The sequence below is a fragment of the Antechinus flavipes genome, chromosome 5 (assembly GCF_016432865.1).
Source record: "Antechinus flavipes isolate AdamAnt ecotype Samford, QLD, Australia chromosome 5, AdamAnt_v2, whole genome shotgun sequence".
Taxonomy (NCBI): domain Eukaryota; kingdom Metazoa; phylum Chordata; class Mammalia; order Dasyuromorphia; family Dasyuridae; genus Antechinus; species Antechinus flavipes.
The window spans coordinates 41,987,048-42,003,460 of NC_067402.1; the positions used below are offsets into that span (position 1 = coordinate 41,987,048).

The 16,413-nt window shown below is 46.7% G+C and overlaps 2 protein-coding genes across 6 annotated transcripts in view; one reads left to right on the top strand and one right to left on the bottom strand.

Moving 5' to 3' along the window:
• CTNNB1 (catenin beta 1) overlaps positions 1-4,677 on the top strand; it is a 35,431-nt gene extending 30,754 nt beyond the window's left edge. For 2 of the 3 annotated variants that reach the window (XM_051963649.1, XM_051963651.1), the window contains 6 exons: positions 1,154-1,273; positions 1,369-1,519; positions 1,604-1,725; positions 2,261-2,321; positions 3,408-3,628; positions 3,898-4,677. In XM_051963649.1, coding sequence (XP_051819609.1) covers positions 1,154-1,273; positions 1,369-1,519; positions 1,604-1,725; positions 2,261-2,321; positions 3,408-3,616 — 663 coding nt within the window. In that variant the 3' untranslated portion in view covers positions 3,617-3,628; positions 3,898-4,677. The remainder of the gene's footprint in view (positions 1-1,153; positions 1,274-1,368; positions 1,520-1,603; positions 1,726-2,260; positions 2,322-3,407; positions 3,629-3,897) is intronic. The other variant, XM_051963650.1, reaches the window with a different exon arrangement.
• A 1,655-nt stretch (positions 4,678-6,332) lies between these two features.
• The window catches only part of ULK4 (unc-51 like kinase 4), a 627,233-nt gene continuing 617,152 nt past the window's right edge, over positions 6,333-16,413 (bottom strand). For all 3 annotated transcript variants that reach the window (XM_051961226.1, XM_051961225.1, XM_051961224.1), the window contains exons 36-37: positions 10,330-10,418; positions 6,333-6,699 (exon numbers count right to left, since the gene is read on the bottom strand). In XM_051961226.1, the coding sequence (XP_051817186.1) occupies positions 6,633-6,699; positions 10,330-10,418 (156 nt within the window). In that variant the 3' untranslated portion in view covers positions 6,333-6,632. The remainder of the gene's footprint in view (positions 6,700-10,329; positions 10,419-16,413) is intronic.

Here is a 16,413-nt window from a genome sequence, read left to right on the forward strand (position 1 = left end):
CAGTCTGAGGTCTCCTCCCTCCATCCCTCTCAGATGGGCCTTTCTAAACAGGTCTCTGATTTCTTTAATTCCAAGATTGAACTTCCAAATGCCATCAAGATCCTTAATTTTTTTTCTAAAAGGATTTAAATCTTCTTAACTAAGTTTTATCTGAAAACAAACATGCACTTTTAGGAAGGACTTTAGGGAAAATAGATTGCAAATTCTTAATTTATATGACATTTTACTAGAATGTTATGTTTTATTTCAACTTTGTCATTTCATCTGTTGTATAGAGTATATATATACCTGGGTTCAGCATTTGTCTCTTTACGCTTTTAGTGCCAGGATGACCATGGGCATGTCATTTATCTTCCTTGTAAATTAGGCTTAAATGAACTCCAAAGTCTCTTTCAGTTGTAGATCTAGGATGCTGGGGTCCTAAATAGTCCTTTTTGACCTTTTGGTCTCTTCTGAAGGGTTTGGGTATGTGGGTGTTTGGGGGAAAGAGACTCCCAATGACTTAGCTACTGAAACCTTTTTTATAGATGCTACTAAAAAGTTAAAAAAGCAAAAACAGATTCCTAATGACATAAATTATTCCAGAGTTTTGGGACCTCTTATTCATTGATAAACTCAATCAGAACATTGCACAAGCTCAATAACAAACTCAGAATAAGTATTTACAGTCATCTAGTCAAATTTAGTCATAATGAATATATGCTATTGACATATTTAATTTTTCCAATGTAATGTGGAGTATCCCAGAGTATGTGGAGAGGTAGAATGTTAGGAACAATCGAAACAGTTTGAGAAAGGATTATATTGTTATAAGATATGCATGGTTTTTTTTTTTTTTTCCTCTGCTTTCTGTGGTTTGTCAGAGTCCATACACGTTGCTCATCACTCTCTCTGGCAAAGCCAGCTTCTAAGAGGAGTGAATAATTTTTGAGTGTGTGCGGAATATGTTTCATTACAATGGCCTTGTCTTTTAGTTGGTATCTCAGCTAGTCTGCTGAATTAGGAGAGCCTAATAGTATCACCCTGGTTCACAGTGTCTCCTAGAGGAGATACCTAAGAGTTGGCTCCTTTTCCTTTGAGGGGAGACTTTGAAGACAGGTACTTGGTGAGCATTTAGTGAGTAGCCCCCCTTGAGCTCTGCCTTCTTCCCTAGGAGGGAGTACGTATGGAAGAGATCGTGGAGGGCTGCACTGGCGCCCTTCACATCCTGGCACGAGATGTCCACAACCGGATCGTCATCAGGGGCCTGAACACCATTCCGCTGTTTGTGCAGGTAGGTCTCATGGGACCCTTTATGAGGGATGCGCGGGGGCCGTGTCCTCTTCAGGGGCAGATGTCAGAGTGCCATGCTTCTCTCCCTCCCCCCAGTTGCTGTATTCCCCTATTGAGAACATCCAGAGAGTGGCTGCTGGGGTGCTCTGTGAGCTGGCCCAGGACAAGGAGGCCGCCGAGGCCATAGAGGCCGAGGGAGCCACCGCTCCTCTGACGGAGTTACTGCACTCGAGGAACGAGGGCGTGGGTGAGTGTGGGTGCAGGTGAGCGGGCCCAGAGCTTCTCTGGGAGCCGGCCCGGGCCCTGAGGGAAGCTCTGCTCCTCTCCCCAGCTACGTACGCCGCTGCCGTGCTGTTCCGGATGTCCGAGGACAAGCCCCAGGACTACAAGAAGCGTCTTTCTGTCGAGCTGACCAGCTCACTCTTCAGGACCGAACCAATGACTTGGAATGAGGTAGTATAGCCCTGGCGTCCCCAGACCCCAGACAGTCCCTGCTTCTGCAGGCATGTGGTCAAGTCTGTCCAGAGTAGTGTAGGGAGAGCACAGACCACTGGGGCACGTGAGAGGAGAAGGCACATGTATGCCAGGTGGGGGTGACTTTGAACGCCAAAGCAGCCCATTGGTGCCCAACTCCACCAACATCCCAACCTTATTTATGTTTTTATTCATTCACCTCATATTTGTTTTGCTGTAGTCCTTAAAAAAAAAAAAAAAAAAAAAAAAACTGATTTGAAAGACTTTTATGGTTCAGAAACCTGTTTTGAAAAGTGCTAACACCCAGATTCTTGTCAGCCTCTTTAGAACCATTACATAGAGGTGGGAGTGTTACAATGCTACTTGAATCTTGAAATTCACTAGGGCAGTGACTTTTTCTGTTTGAAATGGTTTATTTGGCATGTAGTAAGATGGTATTTTCGTGTTTTTTTGTTTTTTTTTTTTTGTTTGTTTGTTTGTTTTTTGTCTTTTTTGTTGTTGCCTTTTCCTTTAGACTGCTGATCTTGGACTTGATATCGGTGCCCAAGGAGAACCCCTTGGTTATCGTCCAGATGGTATGTGTGTCTTATATTACTTGAAAATTTTCAAATCAAGCTAAATTCCCAATCCTTAATCCAAAAGAACTATTTCAAATAACTTAAACTCCCCCCACCAGAATGTGTCTGGTAATTAAATTACATTCTTTCTAGTTGTTTGTCTCTGAGCTAGCCACTTAATTTGAGTGAGAGAATAGTAGATTAAATATATTGATTATATGCTGTTTTGCTTAGTGTTTTGGCAGCAGGATATTACTATTCTGTCCACTCTTGGTAAGTACAATGACCATAAACAAGGTTTACAGCACTGTGCCCCTTTAAGCACATTGGGAAGGGAGAAATAGAAAAATATGCCTACAATGCTCAGGTGTTTTAGGTGATTTGATATATTTTCGGTAGTAATTAACCTTGATTTCATATTTAAAAAAAAAAAAAAAAACTACTTCAACTCTAGATTGTTAGTGGAGAGGGAATCAAGTTGACATTTTAAGAGATTAAATTGTCGATCTTTTTATTCTTTATTTCTAAAAGTTTTAATATCAACTTAATTCAGTCAAGAGTTTGTCAGGTTAAATGTATTCTGTATTTTAAAGAGGAATAAAAGGATTTAAAGATAAGATTTTAATAGTGTTTGTGTTGTTTTGGGGGATAGAATGACATGTGAAAATTCCCCCTCCATCTCAGAGGGAGAGAGCTCAAAATGTACTTACAAAGATTTGTCTGGAAATTCTGTAAAGCTGACCAAATTTTCAATAGCCTTTGGGATCCCCCCAATAAGAAGGTATGAAAATTCCTTCCAGTAACTTGTGCCATTATCAGTTCTCTGTCCCTTTCCTCACTTTTCCCACCACCTATTTTGGAAACAAGTTGCTGCTCAGAACATGTCTGGGCACTTGGGATACAGCCACATTACAAGACTGTCCCATTCAAAACATTGAAACAACTGCTAAAAATCAGTCACTACAGTGCTAACTTAGTTGAGCTACAAATTACTAGAAAGCTCATAAATAATGCTCCCAGGCTGATAATCTCCTGCCTTTGGATGTCATTAATCTGAGCGTGAATGTTGGTTTTTCTCCTCCTTTCCCTTTGTTGCTTTCTTAGATCCTAGCTATCGTTCTTTCCACTCTGGTGGCTATGGCCAGGATGCCTTGGGTATGGACCCCATGATGGAACATGAAATGGGTGGCCACCACCCAGGTGCTGATTACCCAGTTGATGGGCTTCCAGATCTGGGACATGCCCAGGACCTTATGGATGGGTTGCCTCCAGGTGACAGTAATCAGTTGGCTTGGTTCGATACTGACCTGTAAATCATCCTTTAGGTAAGAAGTTATACATTGGGTGAAATACTGTCCCTACAGACCCCTCTGTGTGGATTCATTTGGTAGGGAGGGAGTGATTTCAGTGTATTTGTGACTGCTGCAGTAGCAAAGTACCTTGAAGGGCATGTCTTTGAGTGTTCTCATGTTCTCAGTTTTCTGGTCATTTACATGGTCCTTAAGTGTCTTGTACCACAGCATTTTGCAATGGACTCTCATGGGTGACATTTGCTGTTTTAAACATTAATAGCAGCCTCTCTCTTTCTACACAGCTGTCTTGTCTGAGTGAGCTTGCATTGTGCTTGGCCTGTAGAGTTGCTGAGAGGGCTCGAGGGGTGGGCTGGCATCTCAGAAAGTGCCTGACACACTAACCACGCTGAGTTTCCTATGGGAACACTTGAAGTAAGCTTTTTGTTTTGGTCCTTTTTGGTCGAGGAGTAACAATACCAATGGATTTTGGGAGTGACTCAAGAAATGAAGATGCACAAGAATGGATCACGAGATGGAATTTATCAAACCCTAGCCTTGCTTGTTAAAATTATTTTTTTTAATCTCTGTAATGGTACTGACTTTGCTTGCTTTGACAGTAGCTTTTCCTTTTTTCCTTTTTTTTGGGGGGGCAGTAACTGTTAGTTTTTTAAGTCTCGTAGTGTTAAGTTATAGTGATACTGCTACAGCAATTTCTGATTTTTAAGGATCGAGTAATGGTGTAGAACACTAACTAATTCATAATCACTCTAATTGTATTCTGAATAAAGTGTAACATTGTGTAGCCTTTTTGTATAAAATAGACAAATAGAAATGGTCCGATTAGTTTCCTTTTTAATATGCTTAAAATAAGCAGGTGGATCTATTTCATGTTTTTGATCAAAAATTTTATCTGGGATATGTCTGGGTAGGGGCCAGTAAGAACTGTTATTTGAAACCTTGTATTGGACAGTTTACCAGTTGCCTTTTATCCCAAAGTTGTTGTAACCTGCTGTGATACAGATGCTTCCGAGACAAAATGCAGTTATATTAATGGTTCAGAATTAAAGAAAACTTTTAATTCATTCTGCTGTGTCACCTTGTTTCTTTAGAGGAATACCTTTTTTTGCCTTAATAAGTAGCTCTCATACCTCAGTTTTTTAGCCTGTCTGAATGCAGTGGTAAATGATGTTTGCCCTTTGGCACACACGCATTGTTATGAGTGAAGGCAAAAGGGTTGGTTATGCAAGCCTCCACTGTGTCTTTTCTCCCTCCCAACGAAGAATATAGTTTAGTTAATTAAGTTGGTGCTATTATTGATTCGGGTGTAACGCTACTATTTTAGCCTCTTATCTTTTGTGGTGTGAAGCCAGTCTGCCAACATAGCCCACTAAATTGTCTTAAGCCCACCCAAATGGCATGAACTTCCCTGTGTTTAGATTGCCTGGGCAAACATACACAGAGCTACAAGAATGAGATGGTCATAGAACTAAAAAGCTAGGTTTTTTTTTTTTTTTTTAATCACTTGATTTCATTCTGTTGACACAACTATAATAGTTGCAACTCGGATACTGGAATATACCCACTTTGAGGGCTATGGATGGGAAGCAAAACTCAGAAACTAGCTTTGGATTTTTTGCAAAATGATTAGTCTGTTTTTAAATATACATAAGTCATTTTCTTTTTTGATAAAACCACTAATTATATAATTTACCAGCTGTGCCAAATAGCATTTATTCAAGAAATCAAGAGGATGAAGTGCTAGTCATGGGGATTTTACTTTTGTAAAATAGAGGGTCATAGTGATGGAAATAGCTTGAATAACTCACATTTTATGTAATGCTTTAAGGCCTGAGTAAATCTTTTACATATGATCTGCACAATAAACCTCCAGATTGTTGCAAATAATATCCCCCTTTTATAAAAGGAACAAATTAACTTAAGGAAGTGACTTGCCCAAGGTGACAGTTATTAAAACATTAACGAGACAGCTTGTTGTTATAAAAAAGTGTGGTTCAAATTAGAGAAGATTCTCGAAATAAGTCATATATAAACTTCAAATTTATAACATCCTAGCTATTTGGCTTCCTCCACGAAAGGCCTACCTATGTGCCTCATTGTAGAATGAAGGGCATGGGATGCTAGCTCAAGAAAGACGCCAGCTGTTTGATTTCATGCTGAAAATGTTTCCAGTTACAAACTTTCCCATAGTTTTCTTGTACTGAAAGATGCTTTGATCATAGTTGTCTTACTGATTTATTGGTTCCATTTGTTTTCTAGGTGTTTAGATAATTTCAGTGTCCTGTTGGATTAAGATCATGGGTGAAAGAGGTGCATGATCCTTTCACCCCACTCCTTCACCCCCACAAGTCGTGTGTGTGTGTGTGTGTGTGTGTGTGTGTGTGTGTGTGTGTGTGTGTGTGTGTGCGCGCGCACACACACACAAATGGACTTCTGAAGCTTGTTCCTGGCCAAAGCTGGCAGACCTGGCTCTGGCAGTCGGGACTCCCTTTGGGCCAGTGCCTCCCCCCGCTCCCTCCCCCCCCCCCCTCCATCTTCCAGCATTTAGACGTGTCTAACTCAGCACTCCCCAGGATTCCTTGAATCTGTTTTTATCCCAGAAAGAACCACCGGGTGGGTGGGTGGGTGAAGGAGGAGGAAGATTGGAGTTGACTTCAGAGGCCCGACCCTGCCTTGGCCCCTGCCCCCAGAGAAGGAAGGAAGATCTCAGACGCCGTGCCAAGGGGGAGGGGAGGCTATTGCCAACCTGACTCTTTATTTGCTCATGTTTCATGGGGCAAACAATGCCAAGTGGTCCTCGGAGGGTGACTGTATTTGATGGCACGTTCCCTTAAAAATGAGCAGAATAATTTCTGGATCCATCTGTGATGGCCCAGAGGCAAAGAGATGGCCGTGGGCCACCAGTGCTGGAACTGACCGCTGGAACCAGATTCCGGGAAATGCAGCTGGCGATCAGAGGGCCGGGTCCTGTCCTCCGGACCCAGGGGCTGGTGCTGCTGGACAACCTTCCTGGTCGCCTTCATTTTTGGCGTCTGACTATTTCGAGGATTTCTTTAGCCAAGGAAACAACACTGTTGTTATAGGGGCTGCGGGGGGAAAAAACCAAAAAGACTGGTTAGGCTCGTTCCCCATTGGCTGTCCCACCCTGGCTCAGTCTTGTCAGTCGGGGGGGCTAGCTGGCCAGCCCCAAGGGCTTCCCATGGTAAAGCCCAGCTCTGGAATCTGCTCTGAGAGGGGATGTCTGAGCCAAGAGGAGCTGGGGTGCAAGAAACCATTATTGGCTCCTTGCTGCACTCCCGCCTGCTGGGCACTCTGAGGTTGCCTGATGCCTAGGCTCCTACTGGAGCCTTTGCTGGAGGGTCTCCTCCCCCGGCTCAGTTTTTGTGAAACCCAAACCAAAGGCACCTCCCCTCTCCCCACAACACGCCCCCTTCGCTGGAGGCCGAGCCCCTCAGTCTGGGGCCTCTGGCTCTCCTTGGAGGTGTCGATTTGAGATTAGCAGCTTAAAATGGAAACTTCGTTATTTGAGCACATTGTTTGAAACAGATTCAAACCCGTGCCTTGACAACTGTTATCAAAGAAAGGAGGAAGATCAAATGGCAGTAACTCTGGAAGTGTAAAATTAGTCCAGGGCACCCTGGCTGGTCAGAAATAGCACCGCTAGCACAGCGCACCAGACGGGCCCCACGGCCCGGGGGTCCGGCTCCTCGGGGGACGGGACGGCAGAAGAAAAGGCAGCTGGCATTCTTGTTCCACTTATCAAAGTTCCTGAGAGACAGCAGGAATGCATTTGAACATGGCTCGAAGTCCAGTTAGGGAGACATATTTGGTTAGGGAGCCTGGAGCCGGAAGGCCTGGGAGCCCCCTGGGGACAGCGTTTGGGGAGTGGGTGCTGCCTATGCAGCCACAGGGCGGGGGTCTTCATCTAGAACCCTCTCAAAGACATGAGGGCAGATAGGAACATTACAGGCGACTCCCCTGGTATTCTGGGACCTTGTTACTCCAGGCTTCTCTCCATTCTCTCATCCACCTGCTTTTACTCAATCATGACCATACTCAAAAACCCCACAAATACTTATTGAGGGGAGACAAGCAAGGTCTCTTGGTAAAATCCACCCCCTTAGCCAGCATTCAAGGACCTCCAGGATTTGGACCTAACTCTTCTTTGATTTTAAACTGTCATTCCATTTTGGCCCGCCCATCCACAGTTCTCCCCAGGCGGCCCTTCCACAAAACTGGCCCCTTCTCAGTGAGCCCCCAGAGCCTCCTCTCTCCTTCCACCCCCCTCTGTCTGCCTTCTGATCTCACCCTGCCCTTGGCTCATCCCGCTGGGCGTGCAGGACTCTCCCTTGGGAGGATGGGGCCCACCCAAACCAAACTAAGACGTATGGAAAGGGCTCTGGGACCCTTACACCGTCATATGAGTGCCATCAGTGGGGGAGGGAAGGAGCGGAGCCGACACTTCTCTCTCCCCCGCCTTCCAAAACAGCTTTCATCCCCTCTCCTAACCGGTCACCCAGCTTTGGAGGCTCACTCTCCAGTCCAGTCCCCTCATTTTGCTTGTAAGGAGACTGACACCCACGTACCGTCCGTGCGCCCGGCACGGAGTGTTTGCCCTGAATACGTCTTTCTCACATCTGTCTGCAGTGGTTTGTGTTACCTGGTGAGAAACCACCCTCCTGCCACAATAAAAATATTTCTGTAATATTGTCCTATTAAGAAAAGGTGCATTTATAAGGGAATCCAGGGTTTTAAATAAACTTCCTTACCATACAATTTAGCAAGAACATGTCATTTCTGAGGTGGCAAGGAAGGGATGGATGGCAAGAAGGTGCTAGTCGGGGGTCGGGAGAGCTGAGGGCATGTCACTTCATTCCAATTCCACGAGCATTTAGGGAGTGCCCCCCTCCCCCAAGCACTGGTAGACCCTGGAACAGGACAGATCAACTAATCCTGGCCCCCAGAGCTTCATTCTACTCGTGAAGAAACTGCACTGACCAGTCCCCGCTACTCAAAAAGCACCAGCCACAGGAGGGAGGGGGAAAGGTCCCTGGGGGAGGGGCCAACAAGGCGGGATTCCAGGAGGCTGGGGAGGGGGAGCGCCCTGTACGGGGCTGGTGACGGCTGGTCCTTCCTCTACAAAGGGGGACGAAGCTAGATGCAGAACCGAAGTCACCAGAGTCATCTCCACTCTAGTCCCCTCGTGGGACATAGAAGGAAACTGAGATCCATGTACTGGCACTGCCAGCTTACAGAACCTGGGGCACAAAGGGCAGGATGAACTGCATTGTGTGTGTGAGAGAGAGGGAGAGGGAGACAAATCGGGGAGGGACAGACAGGAAAAGAGGAGAAAAGGGAGGGGGAACGAGAGGAACAGAGAAGGGAAGGGGGTGGAGAGGAGGAAGGGAGGGAGGGAAGAATAGGGAGAGGGAGACAAACTGGGGTGGAGAGATTTCTCTCCCAGTCTTAGCGCGCACTTTGTCATCCACATTTGTTTCCCACTTTTCTTAGTAATAACTACAAAGTGGGGGGTGAGCACAGGAACCCAGCGCTCCCTGAAGCCTGCAGATGCACCCCCCCAACCCTTCCACCCGCCCCTGCCACAGCCTCACACTCCCCCCGTCCTGGGACAAGTCCTCCCTTTATCTCCCCTTTGGCTCCTTCAGACTCCTCCTCCTCCCCAGGCTGGCGCCCACCCCCAGCGCCGGTATGAGACAGGTGTAGAGAGCCCCTCAGTGCCTTCAGGGGCCACTGTTCGGTGCCAGAAAAAGCAGCCCCAAGTTTGGACCGGCCCAGACTCTCCCCGTGGCTCACAGAGTCTAGCAATGCTTGGACTCTGCTGGCGCCGAGAGCCCAGGGGCCCCCCCGGTAAATGGTTTGCCCTGGGAGCCGCCCCCACAGTTAACTAAAGGCACCCCTGGCTCCGGAGACTTCCGAGCCAAGACGCTCCTTCGGAACTGGCTCAGTCCCAACAGAACTTGGGGACACAGCTCGGGTCCGGGTTGTGAAGGTCTGGGAGGAGGATGTTAAAGGGGGAGTGGGGCCGGGGGCTGGGAGGTCAGTGCCCTGGTACTGGATTCATGGGCAGGGTTTGCTGATCTGACCCCCGCCATCCCCGGCCCGATATTTTGTGGCAAGAAAAGGACGGGCTGAGGGGCCGCTGAGGGGTTCGGGACGGGAGCCGGAGTGAGCTTTCTGCAGTTTCAGGGCCCAGTTAAGGTCCTGGATGCTCCACCACCGACCCCGGTTCACGGGGAACAAGGCCACAGTGAACAGGACTCTCCGACGTGCCTCAGTTGTTCAGGCCCCGGGGAGCTCTGCGGGGTCTGGAAGGGGGCGGTGGAGCCCATGGAACCCCGCTCCCTCACCTGTACCCCGCCTGTCACCAGAACTCGGGCCGGGGATGCCCAAGGAACAAGGCCGTTGAGTCACGGCGGCCCACGCGCTGGGCCTGCAGCACCCGGGCCCAGATAACAGGGGCCTTGCCGCCGGATCTGGTTAGGCTTCTCCCCCTCCCCGGGGCCCCTCGGTTTCCCCCGGGAAGATCAAAGCCCGCTGCGGCTGCTACAACAAAGGCCGGATTGCTCAGGAGGGGGGAGGCTGCCAAGAGAGAGTAACCTGAGAGGGGGGAGGGGAGAGGGCTGCTCCCGGGACCGCGGGGCACCCGGCTGCCAGCCCCAGCGCCTGGAAATTCCTGAGAGCCCCAGGGCCCTCACCTGCCGGGTGGGGCCATGGCCTCCAGCAAGCGGATAAGGGCAGTCCCATCCTTCTTCAGGCTCTCCAAGTCCTTCTCGTTTGAAGTGATCTGGAAGGAAAAGAAAGTTTTCAGAAGGGGATCATGGGTGGGGGAGACAGGGAAGCAGGTCCCGGCAGCTCATGGTTTGGATCTGCTTGTGGATGAGAAAAGAATTGAAGCCTGAAATGCCAGGTGGGCTGCTGCCTCAGGCGCCCCTAGAAGTGCTGCTCAGGTTGCCTGGCATGGGGGGCTGTGGATCCCCTGCAAATCCCCTTCTGACCCAGCCAGGGTGAGCACCAGGAGTGGTCCCCAGAGAATCCCAGGGGCCACCTCCAAGAGAAGCAGATCTCTGAGCTCCCCAAGGATGGGAAGGGGGGATGTGTCCCCCAGCTAGGCCCTAAGACCCTCAAGAGCAGGGGGAGTGTATTGTGCCCTACCTCCCACCCCACCCCTCCCCTAGCCCAGGGCCGACAGGGACCCTTGTGAGCTCCAAAGGGCCGTGTGGCCCTTGTTCCCAAATCCTTTGGTGCTGCTCTTAAACAGAGATTATTGCTCAGACTTGTGACCAATAACTCATTTGGGCCGGGAGGATCTGAAAGGGAAAGAAGAGGGGAGAAGGGGAGCACAAGGCAGGGACTCGGGCCCCTCTCTTTCCAACCAGACTCTGCAAAAACTTGAGCCTTTTCTTGGGAATAAACCAAAGGGGCGGATGAAGCGGCTCTTTGTCCTGCCTTCGGGTCCCTGGATAAGTTTTAAGGGCGAGGGGCTTCCAAAGGAAAGAGGAAACATCCAGTCCTATCCGAAGTGAGTCATTTGAGGGTCTAACTTTGCTGGAGAGGCAGCTGAGGAGAGACCGTCTGGAGTAACCGCTCCCCTCCTCGGGGTCTTGGACTTCGAGTTTTAGGGGCTCCGGGGCCTGGCACCTCATTTCTTCCCCATCTTTGTAGGTTTGTGGTTCCTGTCCTTAGGCTCTTATAATAATCTCAGGGAGTGGCGTCAGGAGGACCCGAGTTCAAATCTGGTCCCACACACTTCAGCTTCCTGGCTGTGTGACCCTGGGCAAGTCGCTTAGCCCCAGCTGTCTCAGGGAAATAAAGGGGAGGGGGGCGGTGGCCAAAGGAGCAGGAGGAAGCAGCTCTCCTCCCCGGGGTCCCCTGCGAGAGCGCTGGCTTCCCTGCCGTGAGAGCCGCGGCTTGGGGGGCTGAACTTGTGGTTTGAACGCTGAGCTTCAGAAGCCGCGGGATCAAAGGCCACAGTGCGGGAGGTGCCGCCTTCCCTCCCGGGCGGACAAAGAGAGCGCCCATAGCTGCTCCTCCCCAGAGGGAGGAGGGGCTTCCAGGCAGGATCCGCACAGGCTCAATCCCAGTCAGGGGAACCAACAGCCAGACCTGGGGGCTGAGAGCCGGGGGGGAGGGGAGGGCTGAGAGCCGGGGGGGAGGGGAGGGCTGAGAGCGGGGGGGAGGGGAGGGCTGAGAGCCGGGGGGGGGGGAGGGCTGAGAGCGGGGGGGGGGGGGAGGGCTGAGAGCCGGGGGGGGGGGGAGGGGGTGGCTGAGAGTCGGGGGGAGGGGAGGGCTGAGAGCGGGGGGGAGGGGGCTGCTTCCTCGACACCCATAACGAGTATATGAGGGCGGGGGTCTGTCTGTGTCACAAGAAAAGTCCAAGGGAGCAGTGGGTGCGCAAAGGAAGGGCGTGTGTCCCACCGGAGAGGGTGGCTCTGGAGGGGCTGATGAATGGCCGTGGGGACGAAAGGTTCCGCAGCATTTTGTGACAGGCTCTTCTGCTTTCACTGGAGTAAAACGGAAAGCCCCGCGGGTCACCAACAACCTCGCTCAGCCTCGGTTTCTTTGTCAGTAAAGTAAAAACACACACTACTCACACATCTCACAGGGTTGTGATAGCCCTCAAATGAAAGAAACAACAACCCATTTTAAGCCCCCTAGCGTGGGGAAATGACTGCCGTCCTCACCGGGGCGCAGTCACAGCTAAGGCTTCCTGCGGTCAGTTTTGTCAAGTGGTGAAGATGCCGAAAGAATGGACATAACCACCGACGGCGGGAGCGACTCCCAAGGGCTACAACAATCGCAGGAAAACAGACCTATAAGTGATCCAAAGGGCACCTATGGGAACGATACATGGGCTGGATGAACCAAGATGGCAGAATATAGGAAGCAATGCTGTAAGACTCCTCTCTCCCTTCAAAAATACTTCCAAACAGATCTAGAAAGTCCACTGGACCAAATCTTGATGGGAAAATCCAAAAAACAAACAAACAACAGAGAGTCATTTTCCAGCCCAGGCTGACATAGGGAGACGGATAATAAGGTTTGTGGATCTCGGGGACAGGGTCTGGCCTGAAGTGGCTACACAAGAGTACTCTAACTCACGAAAAGGCTGTGCCCTAGGGCAAGAGCAGGTCCCAAGGCCATCCTAGGCCCCCCTCAGGCTAATAGTGGAACAGTGTGACAGGAATGGTTGTTATCTGAAAGCTTTGTTGCTCACTGTTCAGTCCTGGGTCATAAATCCGGGGAGGATCTGTCCCCAGGAGTGGTGTTCCAGGATGAGGAGCCACTACAGGTCCTGGGCAGTGTGAGGAGAGAGAAGCAGGTCCAGGAGTAAGAGACAGCAAAGCGGCTCACACGGCCAGGAGCCAAGCAAGGTCTCTGTTCTGGCTTCTAGCCTAGTCGGAAGCCTACAGAGGAATAACCAGGCAGGAATTCCAGACCAAAGGGAATCTACAGTTCTTTCCCTCTGTAGCAGAAAAGTTTCAGCAACTAAATCCAGCAGCGTCTACTGCTGCTCAGACACTTGAAGAACTCAGACTGGGGTAAGGGACAGCTGAGAGACTTTGGCCAGATCAGAACACTTTGGGAGCATTGAAAGCTTACAGATTCCCAGCCTAAGCTGTCACTGAGATCTTGGAATAACACATCACTCAGTACCCCCAAGAAAGCAGTGACAGGAATAGTCCAGACCATCCCTGCAGAGGTACATAGAGCCCTAACTTAACACCAAATTCAAAATCAAAAAGTAGGCTGGAAGAATTAGCAAATTTTAAAAAAGAGAAGCTTTTTAAGATGACAGGAACACTCAAGACACAAAACCAGCAGAGAATGACTCCAAAATACAACTTAAGCACATATTCAACTAGGATATTTGTAAGATATGAAGCAAAAGCTTTTAAAAATTTTATTATTATTATTATTATCAATGAGCGCTATAGGAAAATACTGAAAAAGAAATGAGAGCTGTAGAAGAAGGAATTGCAACAGGAATAAGCATCTGGACACAAGAGTTACAAAACCTTGCCCAGTAAACAAACTCCCTAAAAACTGGGGTAGACAAAATAAAAAGTCATAATTTCAGTCAAAAGAAAATAGAAGAAAATGTAAGGTGTCTCATAACAAAACAATTGACCTAGAAAACAAAAAATTAAGAATCAGTGGACTATCTGAATGTTATGACCAAAAAAAGCCTGAACACTTTCCAGATACCTCAGAACTAGTGAGTAAAGTGGAAACAGAAAATCTCCACTGATTGGCTCCTGAAAAAAAAAATTCAAATTTCCAAGAACATTAATGCCAAAATTCAGAGCTTCCAAGTTAAAGAAAAGATACTGCAGGCAGTAAGAAGGAAAGAATTCAAGAACCAAGGAGCCAATCAGCTTCACTTATCATTTAGTACTCCTTATCATAAAGGAGTGAAAAGCTTGGAATATTATATTCTAGAAAGCAAAAGATATAGACTTACAGCCAAGAATGAATTACTTAGAATAGCTTTGTATAATGCTATAGGGCAAAAAAAAAAAAAAAAAAAAAGTGTCTTTACTAAAATAACAGTCTTCCAAGCATTCTTTATGAAAAAATCAGAGCTGTGTAGAAACCTTGAAGTTCAAACCAAGGAATTAAGAAGAACATAACAAGGAAAACATGAATGAACAATCATAAGAGACTAAACAAGGATAATCTGTTTACATGTAAATATGGACAGATACTACATGTGTTTCTTTTGAAACCTATCATCATCTGGGGCCATAGATGGAATCTAATTAGACAAGACCTGGGAGTGGTTCTTTTATGTCTTGATAACAAAGAATGGAAGGAGAAGGGGAAAGGAATATATGAGAGAAAAGAGAAGGAAGGTGAGGGAAAATGATCACAAAACCAGAGTATAAAGGTAGACATTTATACACATACATATGAGGAAATGGGAGTGGGAAGCAGCTGACACTTGAACCTCATTCTCATCTGAATTGATCAAAAGAGAGAAGACTATATATATTTGAATACAGAAACACATTTCACTTAACTGATAATTAGGAGGAAAAGGGAAAAGAGGAAAGGTAAAAGGAGGAATTAATCTGAAGCAAAACAAATTCTACATAAGGATGTCAAAAAAATATTTAGAACTCTTTTTGAGATGGCAAAAAATGGGAATTTGAGGGGGCGACATCAATTTGAGAATGGCTGAAAATGTTCTGGTATATTTAAAAGTGATGGAACATTATTGCGCTGGCTGCTGTTAGTCTTGTTTTTGAAGAGGACCAGTGACATCACAAAGTGATTGGATTTAATAAGGCAGAATTGCACAAAATGATCAGCTTCACTCTTTCAAAGTCATCAAAATTCAGAAATAATGAAGGGGCTTGGTTTTAGAGAAGCCTCAGAAGATCTGTATGAACTGATATAGGATGAAGTGAGCAGAATCAAGAAAACAATTTATACAATGACAACAATATGGCAAAGACAAACAACCTTGAAGGACTTGGGAACTCTGATCAGAGTATACATGATGAAAAATGGTACCCACTTCCTCAAAGAGATGTTGAGGTAGATTCAGAATGCAGAATGAAATACATGCTTACATATATGTATATATTTTTTATATATACACATACATATATGTGTGTATGTATGTGGGTGGGTGGGTGGGTGGGGAAGGGAAGGAGGTAGGGAGAAAGAAAGAGGAGAGAACCAACCAGTGCAGAAATTTGTTTTGTTTTACATACATTTTTGAAATAGGGGTTCTGTTTTTCTTTTGTTCTCAATTGAGAGGAGTTAAGGTAGAGGAGAGAAAAAAAAAAAAGATTTCTGCTGCTCATTGAAAAAATTAAAATATAATTGTATAAACAGAGCCCAATATATTACTAAGATGAATTAGACAAGAGGTAGTGTCAATAGATATGTATGACCTGACAAAGAGATGACCTTATGGCATATGGGCAGCCCAGGAGTTGTACTGATATTCCTGAGAATCTAAAAAGATGAAGTAGAGTCTCTATGAAGATTTATGGAAAAATTATAAGAATCATGCAGGATGGGAAGGCCTACACATGGATAGGGATGCAGAGTGTGGGGAGGGAAAGTAACCATATCAATGAGATCATAGATTCACTGAAGATAATCACCCTCAATATTATTTAGAAGATGCAATAAAGACTAAAGTGTTTTGGTTCCCAATAAAATAAATTCATTTGGGGGAAAAAAAGGCTTGGTTCTAGTATGATTTTTTCCATATTAAATTTAAATTTTATTTCCTATTTATCAGAAAGTAGTGAGCATATAATAAATGTTTGCTGAATGAACATATGAACAAATGAATGAATGAAACATCAATTGAATCCATTAGATCTACATACCACATCAAAATTAAGGATAGACACTACATCTCAAAATTGTGTAAAGGATCAATGCTAGCTGCAAATGAGCAAATTTTGCTCAAATGTACCGGCTACGATCATTTTATCAGTGATATGGTCTCGTTTATGTCTTTCCTAGTTTGCAGTAGAGACTGAACACTTCTCAGCCAACCAGTCAAGTTGATGGGAAGGTCACAAGGGTAATTAAACCCTACTGGTTATTCTGCTGTGCATCTGAATGAGTTTGCACCTTGTCTGGATCCCAACCTGGACCAACTTCCAGTTCAACTAATGCAGGTAGGATTTCTGCAGAGATTTGCACTTTAAAAAGCCAGATGCTAAATTTGTTCTGAAATTATACCCAACTTGATGAGATCAGAGGGCTGCCATTTGAAAATGTCAGTAGCAGTTCAATTATGTCTGAATTTG